Source organism: Gopherus flavomarginatus, chromosome 10, assembly GCF_025201925.1.
Source record: "Gopherus flavomarginatus isolate rGopFla2 chromosome 10, rGopFla2.mat.asm, whole genome shotgun sequence".
Lineage (NCBI taxonomy): Eukaryota > Metazoa > Chordata > Testudines > Testudinidae > Gopherus > Gopherus flavomarginatus.
The window spans coordinates 14220521-14245260 of record NC_066626.1 but is presented as its reverse complement, the minus strand read 5'-3'; the positions used below and the strand labels follow the sequence as shown (position 1 = coordinate 14245260).

The window sequence follows — 24740 nt, the reverse complement described above, 5'->3', positions numbered from 1 at the left end:
GGACATAAGCTGCAGTGGGGAGAGGATATGAGCCATGGATGTGGGAAGGATGGAAGCAGAGATTCTGTGGGAGAAAAATATGTGAGCACATAATTAAAGACTGGACCATAAACATATGCACAAGGGAGGGAGGGAATTAAAATTGCACACATCCCTTAATTTAAGCATCACCTAACTTTTGAGTGCTTGACTTTGGAACCTTACCTCACTTTGTCTCTCTAATATCCAGAGACCAAGACGGTTACAGCAAAACTGCATATAGCGTAATTCCTGTCTCCTGGCAACGCTGCCCCATTGTAATTCTTTCTGACTAAATGTCGGTTAGAGAGACAAGGTGGGTGAGGTAATATCTTTTATTGGACCAACTTCTGTTGGTGAAAAAGGCAACGGTGTTCTGTGTACCTTGAAAGCTTGTCTCTTTCACCAACAGCAGTTGGTCCAATAACAGATATTACCTCACCCACCTTGTGTCTGTAGTATCCTGGGACCACACAGCTACAGCAACTCTTCACCTATAAATACAGGGAGAGCTTGTGCCCAAGTTAAGACAACAGGAGATGCACCAGTATTGTTTCCCCAAACCTTTCTAGAAGTTTGTGACTCCATGGTTATGTAACTGAGTGCATAATAGGTAGGGCAACAATTACACAATCCCTCCCAACTGGAAACTGCCTCCTCAGAATGAGTAGTATCCTTTGTTTAGTCACACCCTGGCACATCTGCCTTTTGAAAGGTTGGTCCCTTCAAGAGCTAAATCGCAGATCAGAATAAGAGATGACTCTGGAATTGAGCCTCTTATTTGCTGTGTTTTCAGTGGTTTCTCCCTATAAAATAAGACAGAGCCAATGCAGTAATTTGTTTCAATGGTTATGAAAAATAAACCGACTGAAAATGATATCACCTGTAGGTTAGACCAGGAGGCAAGACTTTTTATTCCCCACTCCAGCAGCTGCTTATTAGAGAACCAGAAAGATATTGTATTTGTTGTGATGCTGCGTCTAAGTGCACAACAAATCCATTATTCATATCTTCCCAAGCTCATAAAACCATTGAAACAGTGCAGCATGCCTCCTTAAGACCGCCACCCACTCAAAATCCATTTCATTTGGACAAATAATGAAACTCCCGCTCTGAAGAAAATCACTTTGAAAACACACTGAAAATCATTTTGCTCACTTTAATATTTATGTGCTTATATTTATTGTGTTTCAGCCATTTTGTACTGTTTTCAAAAGTATTTGTTCATTTCATAGATTGAAAGCAATGTCAGTCACATTTAAAATGAGGAAGAAAATCAAGTCAGAAGAGGACCAGGGTACCAGTGATGTGTGTAATGGCTCTAAACCAAGTAGATCAAACTGAACCATTAATAAGCCGTATAGATATTGTTGGTGGAACCACAATAATATATATATATCTTCATGTTAACCAACGATAGCACAGCACTGGTTCCAAACTCTGTGTGTTAGTACTGCATAATATTGGTACAGATTGGAACTCGACATTTTAGCCTATAACCTTCCCCTCTAAAGATGAATACACTCTGGCTTGGAGGTGCTATGGTGATATGAATAAAAAGGGCATCTCTTCCAAAGAAAGAAGATGTACCACTAACACTCAGCTGCAACTGCATAGCTTGGATTTGACATGCTGCAGTATTTTTATCTGCCTCTGGTTTTGATTCAGTCATGTTCTTGTATGTATCAATAGGAGTAATCGGATGATCTCCAATGGAATTATGTTAACACCTTTTGCATGGGTTTTTGGTGGGTTGCGCATTTGGATGAGGAGTTCGGTGAATGCAAATTGCTGTACAGTTTCTTATATCCATACTGAGAAATCTGAATGACTCAGATTGCACACTAATCTTCTTGTCTGGGGGTGGGGGAAGAGGGAGGGGTGATATGAAAACTTCCATGCCATCCCATTGTATCGAGAATCTAGGAATCTGGTGGAATGAAATAGCAGATCACATCTGTCTTCCCCCCATTCATAACCAATATCTGCCCTTGATCACTATTGTGCAGGGCCAGCCTATGGATTTTTGGGAAGGTTAGTGGGCTGATTTTTCTGGAATACATCCCAAAATAAACTATGTCATTTTGTGTGTGAGAAAGAGGGAGTCTTTGTTCCTTCCCTTAGCATCAGGCTATATAACTGGAGTCCAGCTGCTTGTTCCTGTCCATAGGTATACAACTGTTTACATTTCACAACGGAGAAGGCTAGAATCTTGCATTTTAAAAAAGTGAGTCATGGTTGTCCTTCACGGAGCCCAAGGTCAACTTTAACAGAGGCCTCAGGAAAGCCCCCTCCAACTCACCAGTGGGGAGAGCCTTTTCCTCTTCAACTATAAATTCTGCTAAATCATGACAAATTCCTGTAAGAAAGATGTTGCAAATATAGTTTTCAACAGGGCCAGTCTCCCACTATTTAATACAGACTAAGGCTTGGATTTTCGAATGTTCCTCAGGGAATTCTTGAAAGCCAACGGGAGTTAGGCACCTATGAACTACTGAAAATCCTGCTAAGTGTTTATCTGCATGTTTAGTCTCCTAAATACTTTTTACAAGCTGGCCCCTAACTAGAGCTCATTGGGAGTTTCTCAACAAAACTTGCTATTTTTAGACTGAACACTTGTGATTTGTCAAAACTGAAAATATTTGCAAAACACTGTTGGGTTCCCAACTTGAAAAGCTTTTGGTGAAGAACTTCTGAAATTGCTGAAATGCCCTGTTTTGGGATAAAAGGCAAATTCATGGAGAAACTGACAAACATGGACTTTGTCAGCCATTTAGCCAGAGGTGTGAAATTATGGGAAACTTGCTAGATTTATTCTGGTTTAAGAATCTGTTTGGGTTGACAGATGTATGCTGTTTTTACAATTTTCTTCTTGCATCCAGTCAGAGCCGACTCCAGGCCCCAGCATGCCAAGCGCGTGCTTGGGGCAGCATGCTGCGGGGGCACTCTGCCAGTTGCCGGGAGGGCGGCAGGCAGCTCCGGTGGACCTCCCGCAGGCATCCCTGCGGAGAGTCCACTGCGGCTACAGTGGAGTATCCGCAGGCATGCCTGCGGGAGGTCCACCGGAGCTGTGGGACTGGCGAGTGGCAGAGCGCCCCCTGCGGCATGCTGCCGTGCTTGGGGCGGAGAAATGGCTAGAGCTGGCCCAGCATCCAGTAACTGATGGATTCATTTTGTAAATCTAAAAATGAATACCAAATCGTGGAGGATAACAGGAGCTATAACAGAAGCATCCATGCAACCAGCTTTATAGCGATTCAGTCTGCTGGAAATAAAATATAGGAAAGACAGAACATTAAATCTAGAAAGTGAACTTTCCTGGATATTTTATTTGAAAAACTTAAATACAAAACTTTGGCTGCAGCAGTGTGTCTGGACAAGGTAGGCCTAGAGTAAGCTTAAGGATACTACAAAAAAAAAAGTCACTTGGGAAGCCATTTGATCCCTCAAAGTACAAGTCAAGGAAACTTTCCCCTTTATGCTGTTGCCTTGTAGCAACCAGCAGCAATATAAACTTGGCTGGATTAAGGGAGAAACCTGGGTTTAGTCATCCAAGACAAATCAGAAAAAGCAAAAGTTTTACCTATATGAAGGGAGTGCAAGAGGCCAGAACAAAAAGCAGCTTCAGTATGAGTCTCATATGAAACACTTACTGAAATAGGGGGGAGGGATAGCTCAGTAGCTTGAGCATTGGCCTGCTAAACCCAGGGTTGTGAGATCAATCCTTGAGGGGGCTATTTGGGGATTGGTCCTGCTTTGAGCAGCAGGTTGGACTAGATGATCTCTTGAGGTCCCTTCAGTGCTGATTTCAGCTGATACTTATTTGAGGATAAGCCCACTGTCCTCAGGGAATGAGTCATATAGTTTATTCTTTTGCTACAGAGCTGCTGGGCAGAAAACATGGTCATACCAGTACTGCAATGTTTCATGATGGTTTAATTACATGTTTTACTTCTATTTGTGGTTATTTTTAACTACTTAAGTGGCACCCCCAGTTTCCTTGATGGGGATAGGAGAGGATTACTTCATAAAATAAAGCCAAGATTTTCAAAAGTGGCTAGTTATTTCAGGTGCCTCAGTTTTTAAGTGCCCGATTTGAAACGCATTGAAGAGGTGTGATTTTCTTAGAGTGCTCAACCCCAACTATCTGAAAATCAGATCCCTTTCAGGTATGGGCCCCAAAAATGACTAGTTGTGAAAATTTTTTCCTATTATTAATAATATGTTTCCATTCATAATACACAATGATGCACAAATAAGGTATCCACTTTAGCAAACATTTTTGGCCTGATCGTGAGAAGTGCTGAGTCCCGGCAGGTGCTGATGACTTCAGCTGGAGGTGGGAGTGCTCAACTCCTCTGACAGTCAAGCTCTTTCTCTATGGAAGTTTTAAAGCAAGCTGAGCAAATAGAGAGGCCAACTTAGTCGATATTTTAAAAGAAAGTGAAATATCCATCTAAATCTGGTATGAAAAATATGTAGTATATTCTAAGCCTTTTTATCTCACAGAGTATTGTCATTGAACAAGCTAAGGCATTTTTGAAGCTTTTCTTTCCTCCTTTCTCCCCAAACACGGCAATCCTGGAAACGGAAGTCCTATCATCTATCAGAATAGATACATCTTACTCAGGACCGGCGCTTCCACTAGGTGACCCTAGGCGGTCGCCTAGGGCAGCAGGATTTGGGGGGTGGCATTTTGCCACCCTCAGCGGAAATTCGGCGGTGGGGGGTCCTTCCGCTCCAGGTCTTCAGCGGAAATTCGGCGAAGGGTCCTTCACTTGCTCTGGGACCCACTGCCGAAGTGCCCCGAAGACGCGGAGTGGAAGGACCCCACCCCCCATCACCACTGAATGCTCAGAGGAGCGCTGCCACCTAGAGCGGCAAAAACCCTGGTGCCGCTCCTGATCTTACTATACAATAGCCCAGGCTTTCCCAGTCTGCTTTGCCAATGTGCCTCAGCCTCAGGGGCAGGAGTGAAAAACTAGTTGTCTCTCTTCATTATGATCATTCACTCTGATGGCTTTCTGTTGACACTACCAATACAGGTGCTAATTACTGTGGTTGTTTTAGGTCTGGCTCCTGTGAGGGGCTGTGCACTCTGGCCTGGATCCAACAAAGCACTTAAGCACATATCTAACTTTAAATCCTTGATTAGTCCCCCAGTCTGCATGCATGAAGTTCAGCACCTCCATAAAGTCTTGTCTATAAGCAGATTTTGCACTGCTTCAGCTATATAGATTTAGAAATCGGCAAAGCTCACCAATGTGGATGCAGTTACACCAATACAAAGCTGCTTTTACTGCATTCAAACTAGAGATTCTACTAATTCAATTATATCAGAATAAAATCACACTCTGAATCAAAAGAGTTAAATCAGTATCAAAACTATGGGTAGACTAGCCCTAAGTCTCTGCAAAATTGGAGCTTTAATTTTGTTCTTTTATTTTAGCAGACCTTTTATCTTTTTTCTTTTAAAACCAGAAAAGCCTTTATCTGAAACTGAAAGTAATCTAAATAATAGTACTTACCACTTTACATAGCACTTTAAATGTTCAAAGAAGTGTAAAATCATTATCTGACTAATCCTTCATTAGGATAATTAGCAAAAGCCTCATTATTAATGTTTCAAGTCATTACAGAACAGGTGACAAAGATTATAGTCAGACACACTTAAGCTTCTTTACACTCTCCTGTTAAAGCCTAATTAGAGTAATGCCAGCCTATATACTTTAGTCATATAAAACAAGTCAAATAATAGTATCTATCAGAAATTATTTTCAGTATTTATTGAAATAAGTTTGGATTCTGAGGACTATTTAAAACACACCATGAGGAAAATAAAGAATTTCACATTTTTTTTCAATCTTCTTTTGCTAGGTGTCTCCAATAGACAGTCTTTTTGTGCTAGAAAACACAACAGCCACTACCATAGTACAGTCTAGACAGAAACAAGCTCAGCAATCAAAAGAGTGGAAGATAGGGATCCTCACTGCATCTTAGGATAGCAAGAATCACCAAGGAGCCAAGTGCATGTGCAACACATAGCAACCAGTGTTTCTTCAGTGATGCCTCTTGGGAGACTGAGCAGTCTTCTTATTGGGTGCCCACCCAATGCTGGAAACTTTCACTAATATGCATGTAATGGCATGGGCACCCCTCCAGAAGTCTGTTACTATACTTTTCTCCCCACAAAATTACTTGTGTACACTAAGAAATATTGTGTTGCCTTCTGCTTTTATTTCTTGCAATAATATAACTCCTGTCCTTACATTTGTAATCAGCTGAGAAACATAAGTTTTTCAGTCGTGAAGGTAAAGCATGAGCTTTTGGTGCTTCTTTCCTCCAGCACTTATAGAACCCTTGTTTCCAGAGCTGGGAATATCTTTATGTTCTCCAGTCTCATTTCAGAATATTGTTCTGACTAGAGAGTTGCTTTCTCCCAGTTAGCTGTAAGTATGCAATCAGCTGAAGACATGTTCAACAAATGCCCCCTCTCTGCAGATATTTGTTTTCAATCTGAATCCTTCCTGAATCATCAGATGTCATTAAGGACACAAACAAGGCACTGCCTTCTCTATCTATCCTGGGCGGCTCTTTGTGTGTTCTCTATGCTGTTTAGTCCCATACATTTTCCCTCTCTGTGTAGTGTTCAATGAAGGCATTTTTTCAAATTATAGAAATGCAGCAAGATAATTTTTAGATCAGGAAAAACATACCACGAGCAAAGATCCTGGAAGGTCCAGTAAATTTCCAATACTAACCTCCAGCATCACAATTAGATTATTTTACAGTTCTTTTTTACTGTTTCTGTTGAGCAGGGCATTAAATTTAAATGTTGCTCATGCCCTAAGCTGCTCTGCACAGGTAGATATGGGGCCCCATATGGAGAATGGGATACTATGTGGGGAGAAGGATTGGCCTGCGTAGTGTTCATTGCAAGGGCAGAGCCAAAATAGCATTCTGCATTCCCTCTTCTAGTACTTGGGTAGCTGTTAGCCAACCAAACATATTGCCAGAATTGCTATGACTCCATTGGTTACGTTTGCACCAGATTACATTGTTGTGTAAACAAATGGCCTGATCTTGCTTCCATTGAAATCAATGGGAGTTTTGCCATTGACTTCACTGTCAACCGGAGCAGGGCCAATTATGTTTTTGTCATGGCAAGATACTTTATAACTTGATGTCAAAGAATAACTGCCATGTTAAATTCAGCTCCATTCAAAATACAGGAAAAGTATATTTAATTTACACTGCCTATCAGTGTAAATTAAAATTCTGCAGCAAGACCAAAATGTAAGCAGTTAAAATTGACTAGTATCTTTTTAATGAAAGGAGAAACCGTTTGAACCATCTCAGAACTTTAAGAATGGAGATGTCACAGTTAAATTATGAGATTCCTCAATTTTCATTTTTCTCAAGGAGGTATAACGGAAGACTATAACGATAGTTTATTGCTGACTTGTGAGGTTGCTGAGTCAGAGGAAATGTGTTTATTTATATACCTAGAAAATATTAATAAAACATCATACTATCTTGTGGGGTTTTTCCCCTTGTTGTTTCTAGCAGTTAAGCCTTGGGTTTGATATTAGCAGACTAAAGAGGAAGGGATGGAGGGAAGAGTGGAGAGTTTTTAATTTAACAGTCAAGTCTGCGTTGCTTCAGGGGTCTGTTTCTTTTTACATGCTCAGTTTCTTGTGTACTGGACTGAGGGTTTGGACTGCCAACCTCTCATGATGATAAACTAAGGCCCAGTCCAGTTCCCCCTGAAAGCAATGTCAAAACGTGCATTGTCTTCAGTGGGAGCAGGATTGGGTTGCTACTCTAATGTAGCCAGTCTCCAGCCACTGCTTGCCTTACTCCCATGAGTAGTCTCACTGAGCTCAATGGGATTGCTGATGTGAATAATGAGAGATTTGGCACTTAATCTTAATTTTACCCACCAGTGTGGTTTAGAAGTGTACAATGAGAAAGCCTAGCCTGTGAATAAGGCAACATAATTGCAGTTGTGAGGCTTAGTGACTTGGAGCTAGACTCTGCAAATTGATCTGTGCAGGTAGGACCCCCCTGAACCAGCACTGAAGTCAGCGGACTGCCCACACAGATCCATTTGCACACTATAGCACCATAGATGTTTGTTCCAGGATTTTGAAGATGAAAATACTTTAAATTCTGAGTATTATTAATATCAATTATTTATACAACCAATTATTTGATCATCATTTTATTTCTAAGTGTATGGAAATTTACATTAGAGAAGAGAATTTCTTTGTTTACAAAAATAATAATAAGCACTTATGTACTCCAGCACTTTTCTTCTTCAAAGCACTGTACAAACATTAATTACACAGTGACTGTAAACTGAGTATTCAGAATTAGAAGATAACTTCATTTTATTGAAGGGAGGTAATGAAAAAATATATTGTATTGAGCTGAATGGGTCATATTGGCAATATTATACACCTCTGAACCTTTTCTAAGACCAATATGTTTTATAGCGGATATGTCCCCGCTCATCAATGTCTTATGAAACCCTGGTTATGTTTAGTGAAATAATGGGTCAAGAAAAAAATCATTGTCATAAGTGATGGTAGGCACTTTTTACTGAAATACTAGTAGTTTTATATTCTTGACATGAATAATTGGATGTGTCATGTGTGAAGCTACCTAGAAATAAAATAGAGGTAATAAAATATAAAGACGTGATAGGATGTATTTATAACATCATAAAACAAACTGGCATTTTAACGTCTCAGGCCAGCCCATTTGCTATACTTCTTTTTTGATCTTGGCTAGAAAGGTTCTGTGCCTGATTTAAACACGTTTTGGAGATAAAGTCACATAGTGGGTAACTAATAGTGTGTGTTTCTGTTGGTGGTATTCTCCTTTTAATTGGTCCAATTCTATCAGTTGAACAGGGTTGAGATTGGTGTGTGATCTTGCAAAATTTTCACAAAACTACTGTATGTAGATTATTTGGTAATCACGTTGTGGTGCAAATTTCCCGCACGTTTTTAGTTGATAGCAAAGGCAGTTCAGATGGTAGGATGTTATATGATAGATATGAAAAAGGAGTTCCGTGTTATTTTCCATATTATGATTTGAGAAAACAATTGTTAGGAAAGATGCTGCTCTTTGAGGCATACTGTTTAGCATGTTATTTAAGTGCCTTTTTTGAATCAAGGCCTAATATGGCATTGGAATAAGATAAGTTGCATGTGTATTATTGCATAATTAAAGTGTGTTGCTGCTTCATGATCTTTTTTTCAATTGTCACTTACTATACAAGGCCTCATTTTAAGATTAATTTTTCCATTTATTTTAATCGTTTCTTTTATTTAAAAATCTGGTGCAGTTGATTCTATTTTTGAAATGGACACACCTTCAATTGCCAGCCTGTGTTGATTCATTAGCGTGAACACAACCATCAGCTGATCCCTTTGCACCTAATATCCTACAGCTAGGGTGTTTCTATTTTCAAAAAGAGACCATGGGAACTTGCTGCTCTGAGCAGCAAACCCAGAATGGCGGCTGCAGATAGGTGTGGTGGAATTACATGGCACATAATCTATGGCTCACTAGACTTTTAAACTGACAAGAGTGTGTGTGTAAGGTGATAGCTGACAAAGTAGCAAGGTGTTGGAGTCTTTGGCAAAGTGCTAATAAAGTGCTTAGCAATTTTTACTGAGCGGTATTTGAACACTATCACAATTGCCAAGCCCAAATATTCAATAATCATGAGTCAGGACCTCCCCCCAAATCAACATTTTTAAAAAAAAATTAACAAATTTTGGGTTATTTCCATTTGCCTTCTGTTTTTTTTAAGGTACACCGGGGTCACATTTGTAATCTGTTTTCTGCTAACATGAGGGCTAAAAACTTACTTTAAAAAAATGAAAGCTGAGATACTCATGTATTCATATGACTCCGGTGGCTGGGGCTTTAAGGAAATTGTTAGGTTGGTACAAATACCTAACATTCTAGGAATAGGTGGTTTCCTCTATTTTCTGAGCTACCCAAAAATTTCTGAATCTAAGCCCATCTATAATGAGTGTTTGCTTTACTAAGAAAGGATTCTGTTCTTTGTTTCATCAGGCTATCTCTGGAGCAACTAGTTTTAAAACAGTGGAGTTTCTCTGGATTTCTTCACATGTCAAAAGTGTAGAATCCAGCCCACTGTGTACAAGATGTGCTAGAGTCGGTTGGTATATTGCTTCAAACCAAGTTTTTCTTTGCCACAATAGAACATCTAGACAAAAGTTTTCCCTTCAAACAAGAAGGGAGCTTGTATGCAAGAAATGCACTCTCATTTAAATTATCTCTTGGCTGGAAGGGAAGATGAGTTTGTTTTATATAGCAGTCAGAGGTGCTCAGAAATGTCAGTCAGTCAGTTACCAGAATGGTAAATTAAATCTGGAGCGTCAGAGAGCTCTCTCATCACTGCACATTGGTTTGGAGGTTGCAGAGAGAGAGAGAGAGGTGTATCAAGCCTAAGTGTTTATGTGCTTGATGGAAATGTACAACTCATTTCCTTCTCTTCCATTGCTGTTACTGTCTGTCACTTTAGTCCATTTTCACCTTGCTCAGGGATTCTGAATGGGACCTCCCTGCTCTGGCACCTAATTAATCTCTCACAAGTCTGTTCTTGCAGCCAGTCTGCCTGGGATGCCCCATTTTAGGCCTTATGAACTCATGAACAATACTCTTCCTCCCCCTCTCCACGCATCTATTATGCTGTCCTATTCCACAAACAGATAAGATGTAGTTTTCAGCTACTTTTTGGGAAGAGCGTGATATAAATCATCTTATTATATTACTGTACAGAAGTATATCCCCCAAAACACACTTGTGCTCGTTCTTGCTCTCTTCTTTCTTCTAATGAAATATAATGTTACATTAAGATATAAACTGGCCTAAATTTTCAAAAGTTCCAGGTGGGCATTCAACATCACCAGTCAGTCTCTTACATGGTTCTCAGAGAAAGTGCTGAGTACCCACCATCTGAAAATCAGTTTCCCTTAAGGCATATCAGCTTGGGTACTCAAAAATCACTAATCACCATTGAAAACAGAGATGTACATACGCCCACATGCATGTATATCTGTCCTGATGGTTAAAGCAGTGTAACCATGGGGAATATAAAACATAATAAGTTACTTTATCACTGCATAACAAATAATCGTGAACATCAGACAAACTATGCAGTAATCTCTAAAAGCCAGGAAGCTACATGTATGATATAAATAACAGATTCTTTAACCTGGATCCTTATTACAAAATAACACATACTATACTATAAATAGTATAAAATATATAGTATAATGTAATATCTATAATAGAATAATATGTACAATATACAGTGTATTTGAAATATATTTCCTGGGTAAAATTTCCATTTTGGAAGCAGCTACACACACATACTCCCCTATACACCCTCTTCAGAGACAATACTGATCTTCAGATGTGGAGCAACATATACGCTCTAGTCTGGAAAATGGAAAAGAGTCTTAAGTAAGTCTGGGAACTCACTTTTCTCTGGCAGAACAGTGTGAGCCTCTGGCAAGCCTCTTTAAGCTCTAGTGCTCTGCATCTGATCTCCAATGTTTTTAGTACAAAAAAACCCTGCAACAGCTCTATGAGTCTTCTGGCATCATGCAGGAATGGACAAAAATCACAAAATCTTTAATTCCCTCTGCTGAGAATTCCCTCAAGAGAATGCTGTAAGAAATTTGGCCTTTTCCAGTTGCCCCTTCCCTCCCACCCACCCACCCACCCACCCACACACACCCTCCAGTAATCTAATTTGCCAGCCCAATGTATTCAGTGGCCAGCTCAGAACTGGTGTGTTTTTAGCTATTAAACCAAATGTGCAATGAGTAAAATACTGAACTAACGCTTCAAATTACAGTGGGTAGTTGTGGGTGGCTGCTTTCTGTTAGCTTGCTAGTTTATCTGCCACTCTTTATTTGAGGCACTAGGACATACAGGACAGAACTGATTATATTACTAACTGTAAAATTCTGGCAGGGGGGAGTTGTGTTGTAAATTAATCCTTTTGAAACCTTAAACTGGCTTGACAAGCAAGTAAGGATGCAACAACTCGATATGGGCAAAAAAGAATTGTGCTTTGGGGTTTTCATAAGCTCATTATCCTTCCCATCCAAACTGTTCCAGAAGTAGAGGTGCATTCTGGAAACCCTAAAATTCCAGAGCAGAGGAGAGTTGGTTAAATGTTTCTGGGTTGGACTCATCTATGCTTACCCCTTCCCATGCCATTCTCCTGACCATCACCAATCCAAATCTCAATCATTGGTAAAGCAAAGTATATAATAAAAATCAAATCAAATCAGTATTTTGAACACTTCTGAACTGAGACGCTTATTTCACAGAATCTCAGACATATAGGGGTGAAAAGGACCTCAAGAAATCATTGAGTCCTGTCCCCTGTGCTGAGGCAGGACCAAGTCTACCTACACCACTCCTGACAGGTGTTTGTCCAACCTGTTCTTAAAAACCCTTCAGTAATGGGGATTCCCAAACCTCCCTTGGAAGCCTGTTCCAGAGCTTATCTACCCTGATAGCCAGAAAGTTTTTTCTAATATCTAACCTAAATCTCTCTTGCTGCAGATTAAGTTCATCATTTGTTGTACTTCCTTTAGTGGACATGGAGAACAATTGATCATAGCCTCTTTACAACATCCCTTAACATATATGAAGATGGTTATCAGTTTCCCCTCAGTCTTCTTTTCTCAAGACTCAATGTGCCCAGTTTTTTTAATCTTTCTTCATTGTAGAGCCATAGTTTGTATAAATGCTCTTTGGCATATTAGTAAGATGGTAAGTTATTTTGCTGTCTTTTGATCTTTTTCTCTCCAATGCAGTGGGTACCTCTCAACCTTTCAAAAGTTCAAATAACTCTATAGAAAGCATAGGGAACCTTTTGATGATGGTTGTTTTAGCCTGTGCTATAAACCTTCCCCTATGTACTAACTTCTCTGAAAATAGTAACTGAGACAATTAACTCCATTTGAAATCTGATTCTCTTTTACTGCCATTGTCTTCTAGACTGCTGATTCTCTTTAATGGCAAGAGTTATATTTCTGTCATTGTTTTCTTTTATAGTGAGAGATGCAGATGCACCATGCGTGGACATAAGGATTCGGTCAATAGTATAGAGTTTCTTCCATTCTCCAACACCATTCTCACCAGCTCTGCAGACAAGACCCTATCTCTCTGGGATGCCAGAACAGTGAGTAATATGTGGTTTGGGACTCTTTCCGAATGTACGGAAGTTAGTGGCACTGTGCAAATACAATGGTTGATCAATGAAAAGAAGTTTAAAAGCTGGTGTAGAAAATCAAGTGTGGTGTTAGGGGATTTGGCAGTAGTATACAGAGCCATTCATCTTCAGGTATTATCTACTGACCAAAAAATTATGACCATGTAACAGCTCTTTGGGGGACCTCTGAAATGTGTTGTTCATCTAAGTACATTTGCTAATACACAGATATGAACATCACAGGAACAACAATCACACCTAGCATTAATTGTTGTCCTTACTAGCATTCTTAGCAGAAAGGCTGAGGGCTGAATTCCACCCTTATAAATGCCAACTGCAGAATGGAGTTGAGAACAATGGTAAGACTGTGTGTGGAAGACTGCCCTGCTACAGCAATGCTGTATTTATTCTGCAAATAGAACAGTTGACAGTGAGCTCTGTCTGGTTCATAAGCATTAAAATTGACTTCAAATTATTTATAAAGAAAATTTAGCAGTGAAAAATGGTTGGGGGTCAGGGAGGAATAGAGGACACAATAATGTGTAGGTCTAATATGTTTTCTTTTTGAGGGAATGGCCTTCATAACTCACTGCTGACCTCTCATGAGTTATGGGTCATTCTCTCAAAAAAGGGAATATATCGCTGCGGATACTGGCTGAAAATATACATCTCTCCCTCTTATTCTTCCCTATTCTCACTTTTTCCTGTGTGCATAAACGCCTGGAGTGATAGGCATTCACACAGTACAGAATGATGCATGATGTTTGGAACGTTGCAACTTCTTGATCTCTGTTGCTTTCAGTCAGCACCACAATTTAAATGTCTAATCCTCATTGATAAAGAATGTAATAATAAAAGTTCTCTTACGAATAAAATAAGAGGGACAGATTTCCACCTCCCATGGTAATATCTAAAGGATTGGCCCAAAAAGCAGAGAGAACATCTATCACCATGGTATTCCTCCCTACACTGTGGGAATTCTCAAGTAGCATGTTGAACTGGTATTATGTCCCCTTTGCACTACTCTAGCAGCACAAAACAACCAAAATATAGAATATGCACAGTATACAGGAGATCATGTTGATATGAAAAATAATTATGTGGAGGAGAACTATGTAAAAGAGGGAGAAAAAGTCATTGCTGTAATAGTTACGCAAATGTTAGATGTGAGAGAGATGTTCTTGTGAAGGGGACAGTGGAATATTCTGAAGTTAATTAGCCACTTTCTATTTATGGATCATAGAAACCGACAAGATAGAAGGTAATTTAATAAGAATCATGAACATTAAGCACAAGTTAAAATGAACCAATCAAGACTCATTGTTCTTAGATATGGAAGTTAGTTTCTCAGGAAGTTTGACAGAAGTATGATTAATTCAAGAAGAGAGTGAATATTGAAATATAAAAATAAAGTTAAAACTGCATTGGAAAAAAGACCTTTCTTTTTATTAAAATACCCTTTTTTTTTACCATAACTTAATGCCTAACACATTAGCACCAAAATCTCACCAGCACTGCTTTGTTTACTAACAAAATGAGAATAAGGACACATTTGTTCACGAACAAAATGGGAATAAGGACAACCTAGGAAATTACAGAGCAGTCAGCTTAACTTCAGTGCCCAGAAAGTTAATGGAGCAAATAATTAAGCAATCAATTTACAGACACCTACAAGATAAGAAGGTGATAAATAACAGTCACATGGATTTGTCAAGAATAAATCAAGTCAAACCAACGTAATAGCTTTATTTGACAGGGTAACAAACCTTGTGGATGGGGAGAAGCGGTATATGTGGTATATCTTGACTTTAGTAAGGCTTTTGATACTTTCCCACATGACCGTCTCATAAACAAACTAGGGAAATGTAATCTAGATGGAGCTACTATAAGGTGGGTGTATAACTGATTGGGAAACCATTTCCAGAGAGTAGTTATCAGTAATACACAGTCAAGCTGGAAGGGCATATCAAGTGTGGTCCTACAGGGATCAGTTCTGGGTCCACTTCTGTTCAGTATCTTCAAGATTTAGATAATGGCATAGAGAGTACCCATATAAAGTTTGCTGACAATATGTAGCTGAGACGGGTTGCAAGTGCTTGGGAGGATAGGATTAAAATTCAAAATGATCTGGACAAACTGGATAAATGGTCTAAAGTAGATAGGATTAAATCCAATAAGGACAAATGCAAAGTACACCCATTTAGGAAGGAATAATCAGTTGCACACATACAAAATGGGAAACGAGTGCGTAGGATGGAGTACTGCAGAAATGGATCTGGGGACATAGTGGATCACAAGCTAAATGAGGTAGAAGTGTAACACTGTTGCTAAAAAAAGCAAATGTTCTTGGCTGCATTAGCAGGACTGTTGTACGCAAGACATCCACACTGATTAGGCCTCAACTGGAGTATTGTGTTCTTGGCACCACATTTCAGGAAATATGTGAACAAACTGGAGAATGTCCTGAGAAGAGCAGCAAAAATGATTAAAGGTCTAGAAAACATGACCTATGATAGAAAATTGAAAAAAAAATGAGTTTGTTTAGTCTGGAGAAGAGAAGATTGGGGGCGGGGAAGACATGATAACAGTTTTCAAGTACTTAAAAGGTTGTTATAAGGAGGAGGGAGGGAAATTGTTCTCATTTACCTGTGAGGATAGAACAAGAAGCAAAGGGCTTAAATTGCACCAAGAGCAGTTTAGTTTGGACATTAGGAAAAACTTCCTAACTGTCCGGGTGGTTAAGCACTGGAATAAATTGCCTAGGGAGGTTGTGGAATCTCCATCATTGGAGATTTTTAAGAGTAGGTTGGACAAACACCTGTTAGGAATGGTTCTAGATAATACTTAGTCCTTCCTTGAGTGCAGGGGACTGGACTAGAAGAGCTCTTGAGGTCTGTTCCAGTGCTGTGAGTCTATAAAAATTAGCCGGTTTCTGATATAGTGATCACTATGGTTTGCCCTTTACTAAACTTGGAATTAAACCCTTTTCAGTGTCCGTTCACCTGCGCTGGTTTTCAAGAACGGATAGCTTTCTACTGTAGAAAAGGTCTTTGTCCAAAACATAGTATCTGTTTAAAATAGTTTTCATGTTTATTCTACTTGTGTCCCTTGGGGTGTCTTGCAAATCTCAGATAAATTGCTCATATCTGGATAGCACTTAAGTGACTAATTTATCATGAACACCTTATTTCTTTCACAAATACTGAATGATCAGGTTATACTAATGGTCTCTTCCAGAAACATGAAAAGCAGTTTAGTCACATTAGTCAGACTGGAACAGTGCATTTTCTCACCTCTCTGGGATCAATTAGTATTAAGGCATACATCTAAAGATGTTCTCTAATGAAACATGAAAATTATACACTGGTTTATTTTCCTGTAAGTTGGATTTAAAGCTTCTATTCACATTATTAATCACATCCTGCTCTTAAATCATTAGCCTAAGTCATCCATTATGTTTAATAATAGAGAGTTGCAGAGAACAGCATGTCAATTCTGTCTAAGTCAAATGGACACATCAGGAGAATTTTGGAGGAGAACAGAACATAAATCTTTATAATCACAAAGCTGATTTTGCAGTGTTTGGAAATGAATGAAATTTGCATGTTTTTTTTTTCTGATAGCATGCGTGGTTTGTTTCAGCAGATTGAAAAAAATATCCATGATGCTTTCATTAAATAGGTAATATGTTGTTTTCAGGGAAATGAGATTATGAAAGAGTAAATAATATTTAGCTGATCATGGAACTTCCTAAATGTTTTGGAAAGAAACACAACCTGTTGCTGAATTTGAATTGGAAGCATCCTAACACTGAGCCAAATTCCCACTGGATTACATGTGTGTAACTGAGGGCACAATTCAGTAGTGGAATCTCTTGGCAGTAAAGCTGAAGATTTTCATGCCAAGCAAAGCTGCTGATTTTTTTTCTTTTTGCCAGTTTCATAGAAATACAAGCATTCTGGCTTTTCAGCAGAATATTTTTATGCTGTCACATCAAAGTAAACATCTTCTCTTTGTGGTAATCGTAATGTGTATCCAGTGTTAAATGTAAGAAACATGAGAGAATCACAGGCCCCTAAAGCACAGTTCACCTGCATGGTTAGTTCTGTCCAAGATAAGATGGCTGCCATACATCTGTATTCCTCACATTCTAATGAGTAATTTCCAGTCCTAGTCAAATTTGTTTGAAGAAAATAAAAACAAATCCAAATATTCAGTCATCTCAGCCTGCATGTACACTGAGGTTTCAAAAAATTGGAAACAAAATTTAAAAAATCAGAGCATGTATTTGTCTATATGTGTGAAGTCATATTTGATTTAGTACTGTCTGAGGCAAAAAAATGTCAAATTCTGTAATTAGAGATTTCATATTGCAAAGACTTACACATGTGCTTAGCATCACCCATCTGAATAATTCCATTCTCTTCAGTGGGATAGCCATGTATAAAATTAAATACATGCATAACTCTTTGCAGAATTAGGGCCATACTGTGCTTATTTTGTATTCTAACTATAGGGAAATAGTTAGGTAACTCAGATATCATTCTTTAGTTATTGTTGGCAAATGCTGACTTTTCAGTGGCAACCACTGTAGTTCAGTTGTGCAGAGTACAATTTATGTCACTATTCATGATTGCTTTCAGACTTTGTCACTTATTTTGCAGTGTAGTCTGCTAATTTCAAACATGCTTTTTATTCTTCCATACTGTTCTGCAGCAGAATGCTAGCATAATAACACAGGTGATGCCATTCCTATCCTGCTGTGAAGTTAATGTCCCTGGAATTCAAATAGGAAGGCAGCAAGCGTGTCAGATATTTACTGTTTGGGTTAAAAATGACTTAAACATTGGTAAAATAGCTCAGCATAACAGTGGCCAAGCTTGTGTTCAAAATCTATCCATCAGACCTTATCAATGACTTAATTTGAGGGCTGAAGAGCACAATCAAAAGGTAAAAGCTCTGAAGTAGTGTGGTGGTCTCTGATGAATAATGCAGACATGAACAACAGAAGAACTGGAAGGAAACTAGATGAGCTTGTTCAAAATACTTACACTTCTGCTTTGACAGCAGCAAATAACTCCCATTAATGCTAACTCATTTTCTTAGAGCCTATATCAGGAAGGCCTGATAACCAGCTGGCCTAGCGCTCAGGTTGTGGCCTTACAGTTTCTGCTGACCTAGTCATCCCAGAGGGGTCACTGGCTGTGGCTTCATCACCCTTGTGTGCTCCAGTTGCTCCCCCTGAGATTCTGCCACTAGAGAAAAGCAGGGTGGCAAGGTAGAGGGACTCAGGCCATCCCACTTCAGCGAGTCCTGACCTACGACCCGAGGGGTTTATCAAAGTGACCAGCTCAGTCATTGAGCTATCCCAAATTATGTTTTCCCTTTGTTGCTTTCTTCCAGTCTGGGGCTCCTCAGGTTGGGGCACCATCACAGGCTTACCAGACTCTCCTCGGTCTCTTCGTGGCCTGTTCAGTCAATCTCTCTTAGGGCTTTCAACTCCAAGGAGAAGGGATGGGAAATCAAAGTCCCTGCTCCTAGAGTAGCCCTCACAAAGCTATTGCCACTCCTAGCACAGCTTTCTGCATCAGCCTGGCATCCAGGTGCCACATGCAGCTCCTTCCCTCTTTTCCTGGGTACCAGTGTCCTTTTAAATTGTGCCCTGCACCTGTTGAGGGGTGGGACGTTCCCTAGACCAGTATTGCTCTATTCCCTGCCTTAGTTCAGTGTGGGCCCTGCACAGCTCATCACAAACTGTGCCCTTCATTTCAGAGTCACTGGTCTACTTATGTTGACAGCTCCCCACTGCACCCACCATCTCAGGAAAAGACGTCTGCATTTTTATGATCTTAACCACTTGGCTGCGGTACTTGAAAGCAATATGGTTCAGAGACATATACCACCACATGACTTGGTTGTCGTGCTCCTTCATGGATTGCAGCCATTGTAGGTACATGTGATTGAACACTAGCTGGAGTGGTTGGTCCCACAGTTAGTAATTCAAGGCATCCTCAGCCCGTGTTAGCACTAAAGCCTCCCTCTCTATCACTGAATAGGCGGCTTCTCAGGGAAAGAGCTACCTTCTACAATATAGGACAGGATGGTCCTCTCCCACTACTTCTAGTGATAGTACAGCTCTAAGCCCAATGTCCGACACATCCTTTTATAAAATAAAAGGTTTTGAAAAGTCTGGATGAAATAAAAAGGGTTCCTAGACCACCTGTTTTTTTTAGCATGTGGAAGGCTTTGTCGCCAGCCTTGGTCCACCAGATCTTCTTGAATATGGTCTCTTTTAGTAGGTCTGTTAAGGGTGCAGCTATTGTGGCAAAGTCAGGTATGAACTGCCTATAATACTCCACTAGCCCCAGGAAGAAGCATACTTATTTCTTCATAGAGGGGATAGGGCATTCTGACAAGGCTTTTACCTTCCCTACTAATGGGCATAGCCCTCCCCTGCCCATGGTGTGTCCCAGGTTGCTCACTTCCCGGTTGGCTAATTGATATTTAGCCTGGTTAGTTGTCAGCTCGGCCTCTTGGAGTGTCTGTAGGAGCTCTGTGAGGTGTTTTATGGGATAGTTGCAGGTCCTGCTGTAGATGATAATATTGTCAATATAAGTGGCCACATATTGACTATATGGGCGCAATACAAGATCCATTAACCTCTGGAATGTAGCCATGGCCCCATGCAGTTGAAAGGGCATGGTTCTAAACTGACCAGGACCATATAGAAGGCTGTCTTTTTCCTGAATTTGGGGCCAAGGAGGAATCTGCCAGTACCCCTTGATTAAGTTAAGGGTGGATATGTACCTGGTAGCCTCCAGCCTCTCTAGCAATTCTTTAACCTACGGCATGGGGTAGGTGTCGAACTAGAATATTACATTCATTTTTTGAAAGTCTGTGCAGAACCCTGTTGTGCCATCCTGTTTGGGTGAGAGCTCTTGGACTTTGCCACTCATTGTGTGACTCCTCGACAACTCTCATGGCCAGCATGTTCTCTAGCTCTTGTCACACAGTCACCCACAGTTTTCTGGGTTATGGTCATACACTTTTTCACACTTTCTGGCCAGATTCAGTCTCTATACAATGGAACAGTCGGTGCGTCTGTCCTGCTGTTGCTGAAAACACGGAGAGGGACATGTTGATGAGTTTGTGTGTCTGTTGTTCCTGGTCAGGTTATAAGCCTTCCTCAATTGATATGGTCCCTGACTGGGGAACAATCATGGCACAGGGACTGACTTTGGTCTCGGAGGAGAATGGAGTAATGAAGACCCTCTCTCATTCTTTCCACACTTTCCCTAAGTTGACATGTCATATTTGGGTGTCTCTCCTCTTCCTGGGCTGGCAAACTTTGTAGTATACAGTCCTGACTAGTCTCACTATTTCAAAGGACCCTGGCCAAGAGCCAACAGCTTGGATTCATAGGTAGGTAGCAGAAATAGCACTCAGTTCCCTGGTTGGAACTCTAGGATACAGGCCCTCTTGTTATTCTTCTTCTCCTTGTCTTATTGCACCTTCAGCAATTTCTCCAGATCCTCCTACCTGGAGTATGGGTGTGGGTGGTACAATATTGACCGGAGACACTGGGACTGTAGAAAGCAGTAATGTTGACTGAGAATTATATGCTGACCTCCAAAACAGGACCCAACTCAACACCAGCTGACTCATAACCAGGAGAAGCATGAGAAGAATCTGGCTGCTCACCCCAAAGGAAGGCACCCCCCTATCCAAGGAGGAACTCCGGGTGAGATTGTAGGGCAAAATCACTCCCTCAACATCCTGACTCACAGAATGAGGAAAGTGTGCTGGGACAACATGCTTCCCTCTCAGTGCACAGAGGAGGAATAGCCATGGGCATATCTCTTTCCTGCCCATCTCTTCACTGGTTAGGATGATTCATACTGCTGATAGTACCATGCTATACATAATAGGGGAGGACAGCCCACAAGCATGTGCTGAAGGGCCATGTTTCATTCACTTTCAGAGACAAAGAAAAAGGAAGAAATCAGAAAGTGATGAGAACTAAACGGGGTGTGGGGGGAAGAAGGGTGAACAGAGGTTGTCTAAACCCCTTCTTCTAGTGTTCAAAAATTAGTACTAGGGTGGCCGTGGGGTCAGATCTTCTTACTCCTGTACTCTCTGTCTGCTCTGCATGATCTGGCCTCCTGGCTTTTAGCTCCTGCTGGCTGAAAGAACCCATCAAAGGCAGTAGAGGGAAGAAGAGAAATGATCCATGAGAATTTAGGGGAAAGAAGAAACCCAGCCCCTCTTTTATAAGAATAGTGTTTTCTCAGAGTAGAGTGGATTTTCCCTTATAAATTTATGCTGTTTTTTTCCCCCATTCTTCCTCTAGTTAGGCAGCTGAAAAAAATCAGAAATCTGCTCTGCCTACTCTTACCCAATCACCACTTGGTTTATAGAATAAAGGCAGAGGGATAAAGCCAATTGAAAATATAGAACTTAGCTTGTTGCTGAATATTTGTTAATATCCAGCATACCTAAAACAACTCTGATCTTTGTATTTGAAAATTAAAACTTTCTCCCAGCCAAGTTCTGTGGTTGAACCCCGTGTCTGGGAAAATCAGTATTTTGTCCTGCTGATAGAAGATCTCCAAATCTGTAATAAAGAAATACATTTTGAGCACACAGATCCAGGATCATAGTCCCTCAGTTTCTAGACCAGATGGGTTAGCAAGGATGGATGTTGTTTAACTATGTTACTGAAAACTTGCCTACATGTTGTTTCCTGTTATCTAACCCAGACAACAGCACTACTGCAAGTTTCAAAGGGAGACTGCTTCCTTGCTGTGAGGGGGCACTCGAAGAGGACATCAACTTGGGGGTACATTGACATATCTCTGTAAAATGGTTGGAATATCTTGAGACGGGACTTGGTTCCAATAACACTGCACAGTCTGTGTGCATGTGCCAGTTTATGCCCTTCCTTTCATCAGGAATGGCTTGATTAAAAGAGGAGAAAATATGCTTCATGCTAATAGCGGGAGTGGATAAAATGTCCTTAGCTGTGGGTGGGATTGAATGGGCAAAAAAAACAGAGTGCAGTAATTTGCAGGAAAAATCTAACATTTCTCATCAGTTTGTCATAAACAGAATTTTGGCAGTGTAAAGAAAGGTTTTATTTTTTATTTTTTTAAATAAAGGTTTAAATACTTAAATTATGTGAGGAATAGAAAGAGATATCATTTCACGGAGTTAAAATATTTTTACATGGCTTAAGCAAGATTTGTTTTATTCTTTTAGTCGTAAAAATTGTGTCTGAATTCTGTTTATAATATATTAACCAGTCCTTTTAGTTTTGTTTTTTAATAGCATGGAGGAATCTGTGTAATTTGTGGAATCTAAGATTTTTGAGGTAGAGAGCAGGGTAAAATATGCAATAAACAATGCGAGAGCCAGGGGAATGGGTACTGTGGGACGGGACAGTAGCAGGATTAAAAAATAGTCCCGTGCAAGAGCTCTAATTCAGGCATATAGAGGTTTTCATTTTGCTTAGCAAATTAAATAGCCTGCCTGGAAAACATAGTCTGCAAAATGTTTATAGCAGTAAACTTGCAACATACAAGTTTTATACAGTGTAGAATCTAAACCAGAGTTGCCTCAAAATACTGAGGATGCATGCAAATCAAATATGCCAGATTGTTGGTTTTATTAGTGCTACTTCATAGTTTTTCCAAGTTACCACATTCAGTGAACAGGAACGACACTCTGTTCCAGAGAAAACAAAAAGAACCATGTACAGCAGAAAATACAGATACAAAAGGGCATGGGTCGTACAAGGAAAGATCATGCAGTATAACAAACAATTATAAATACATAGAATGCTAGATGATGTTATAACTCTTTCTTTTTGGTGCTTGGGAAAGGTGCTGGATTCATAGCCCTGGGGAGTGAAGTCATTCATTTATATACAGAACATGTGCAGCAGGGGTTACAACAAAACAAGATTCCTCTGTACTGCCTCACTAATGTGCCTCAAACATTAGGGGATGTGTGTCTGTGTGTATAAGCTTTCAAGCTGTCTGCTGAGATTGCTTATTAGTGCTAATTATGATGGTGTAGCATTTTTATGGTATGGACATCTGTCCTGTCACACTGGAACTGGACTGATTCACCCTTGCATTTCTCATAGCCACATAACAAGTGCTAGATGGTAATGTATTCAAATCACTGGGGACCTGCTTTGGGCCATAATCCTTCAACCTCCCACCACAACTCATTGACCTCAGTGCATCTTCATGTGGGTGCAGGTGTCCAGTGATGTGGTTCTCAGTGCAAAATTGAATCATTGGATTGCAAAAGCTACACTCTAAATGTATTTTGGAACATAGTGAAGAAGGATTGGAGCCCGCTGGTCACTCGGCTGTTAAAATCATGAGAGGCACAAAAGAGTTTGAATTATTTTTTGTTGACTGAAGCCTGGTTAAATTGGGTTGAATTGTGTAGTCTAATTATTAATCTTACTCCTGGGGGAATTCTGCACCAAAAAATTAAAAATTCTTTGCCAAAAATAAAAATTCTGTGCACAATATTCTAAAATTCTGCATAATTTTATTTGTCAAAATAACACAATATAATCACACCAGTTTAAGTTATTTTGACAACTTATTTCAAAATACCTGTTAGCAAGTATGTCTGTAATAAGACAGGCAACAACAACAAAAAATTCAGGAAATGACTTTTGATAAATAGATTCCTTACTGGGCATATTAATAGAAAACTTTGAGTAATAATTAATTTAAAACTACAATATAGAAATGTATTTCCCTCACCCCTCAGAAGCAGTGCAAAGGCTTGCGGAGGGGGGAGGTTGGGTAATAGAGGAGCAGAGGGAGAGAGAAGTAACTGCTGGGAAGGAGCCTGCATATGAACTTGGAGGATTGTTTGGTGTGGGTGAGAGAAGTATGGAACTGGGGATTTTTGGGGGGGAGGAAAGGAATTGTTAGGAAGCCTCCCCGATGCAGACCAGGCTGACCCCTAGCCTCTCTTATTCACTCAAACACATCTGTCCCTGGCCCTGTGTGTCCCTGTACTCACACTCTGCCACCCGTCTCCATCTGTCCCTGCTCTCTCCTGTCCCCATGTGGCCCTGCACCCTCCTTCCCTCAGGTGACCCTGCACTCCCTCACCCCTGTCCCCAGGTGTCCCTGCACCCCCACTGCCATTCAGCCCCCATGTGTCCTCCACTAGACCTTCTGAACTCAAATCTGTGACTCATCAGCAGCCTCATGTGCCCCGCACTGTCTGTTCCCCCAACATCCCGTGCCTCCTGACCTGGCCTCACGGGCAGGGCACTGTGAGGAAAGCAGACTCATTGCTTTCCTATCTGCAGCTGATTGCTCCCACTCAGGAGCGGCTGCCCTCTGTTCTGGTGCCACAGCAGCGTCTGGTGGGTGAAAGGCATAATTGCAACACCTCTCTGTCAGAA

At 40.3% G+C, this 24740-nt stretch overlaps 1 protein-coding gene across 2 annotated transcripts in view; it reads left to right on the top strand.

Moving 5' to 3' along the window:
* SPAG16 (sperm associated antigen 16) overlaps positions 1–24740 on the top strand; it is an 817531-nt gene that overhangs the window by 565936 nt on the left and 226855 nt on the right. For both annotated transcript variants that reach the window (XM_050916165.1, XM_050916164.1), the window contains one exon: positions 13141–13267. In XM_050916165.1, the coding sequence (XP_050772122.1) occupies positions 13141–13267 (127 nt within the window). The remainder of the gene's footprint in view (positions 1–13140; positions 13268–24740) is intronic.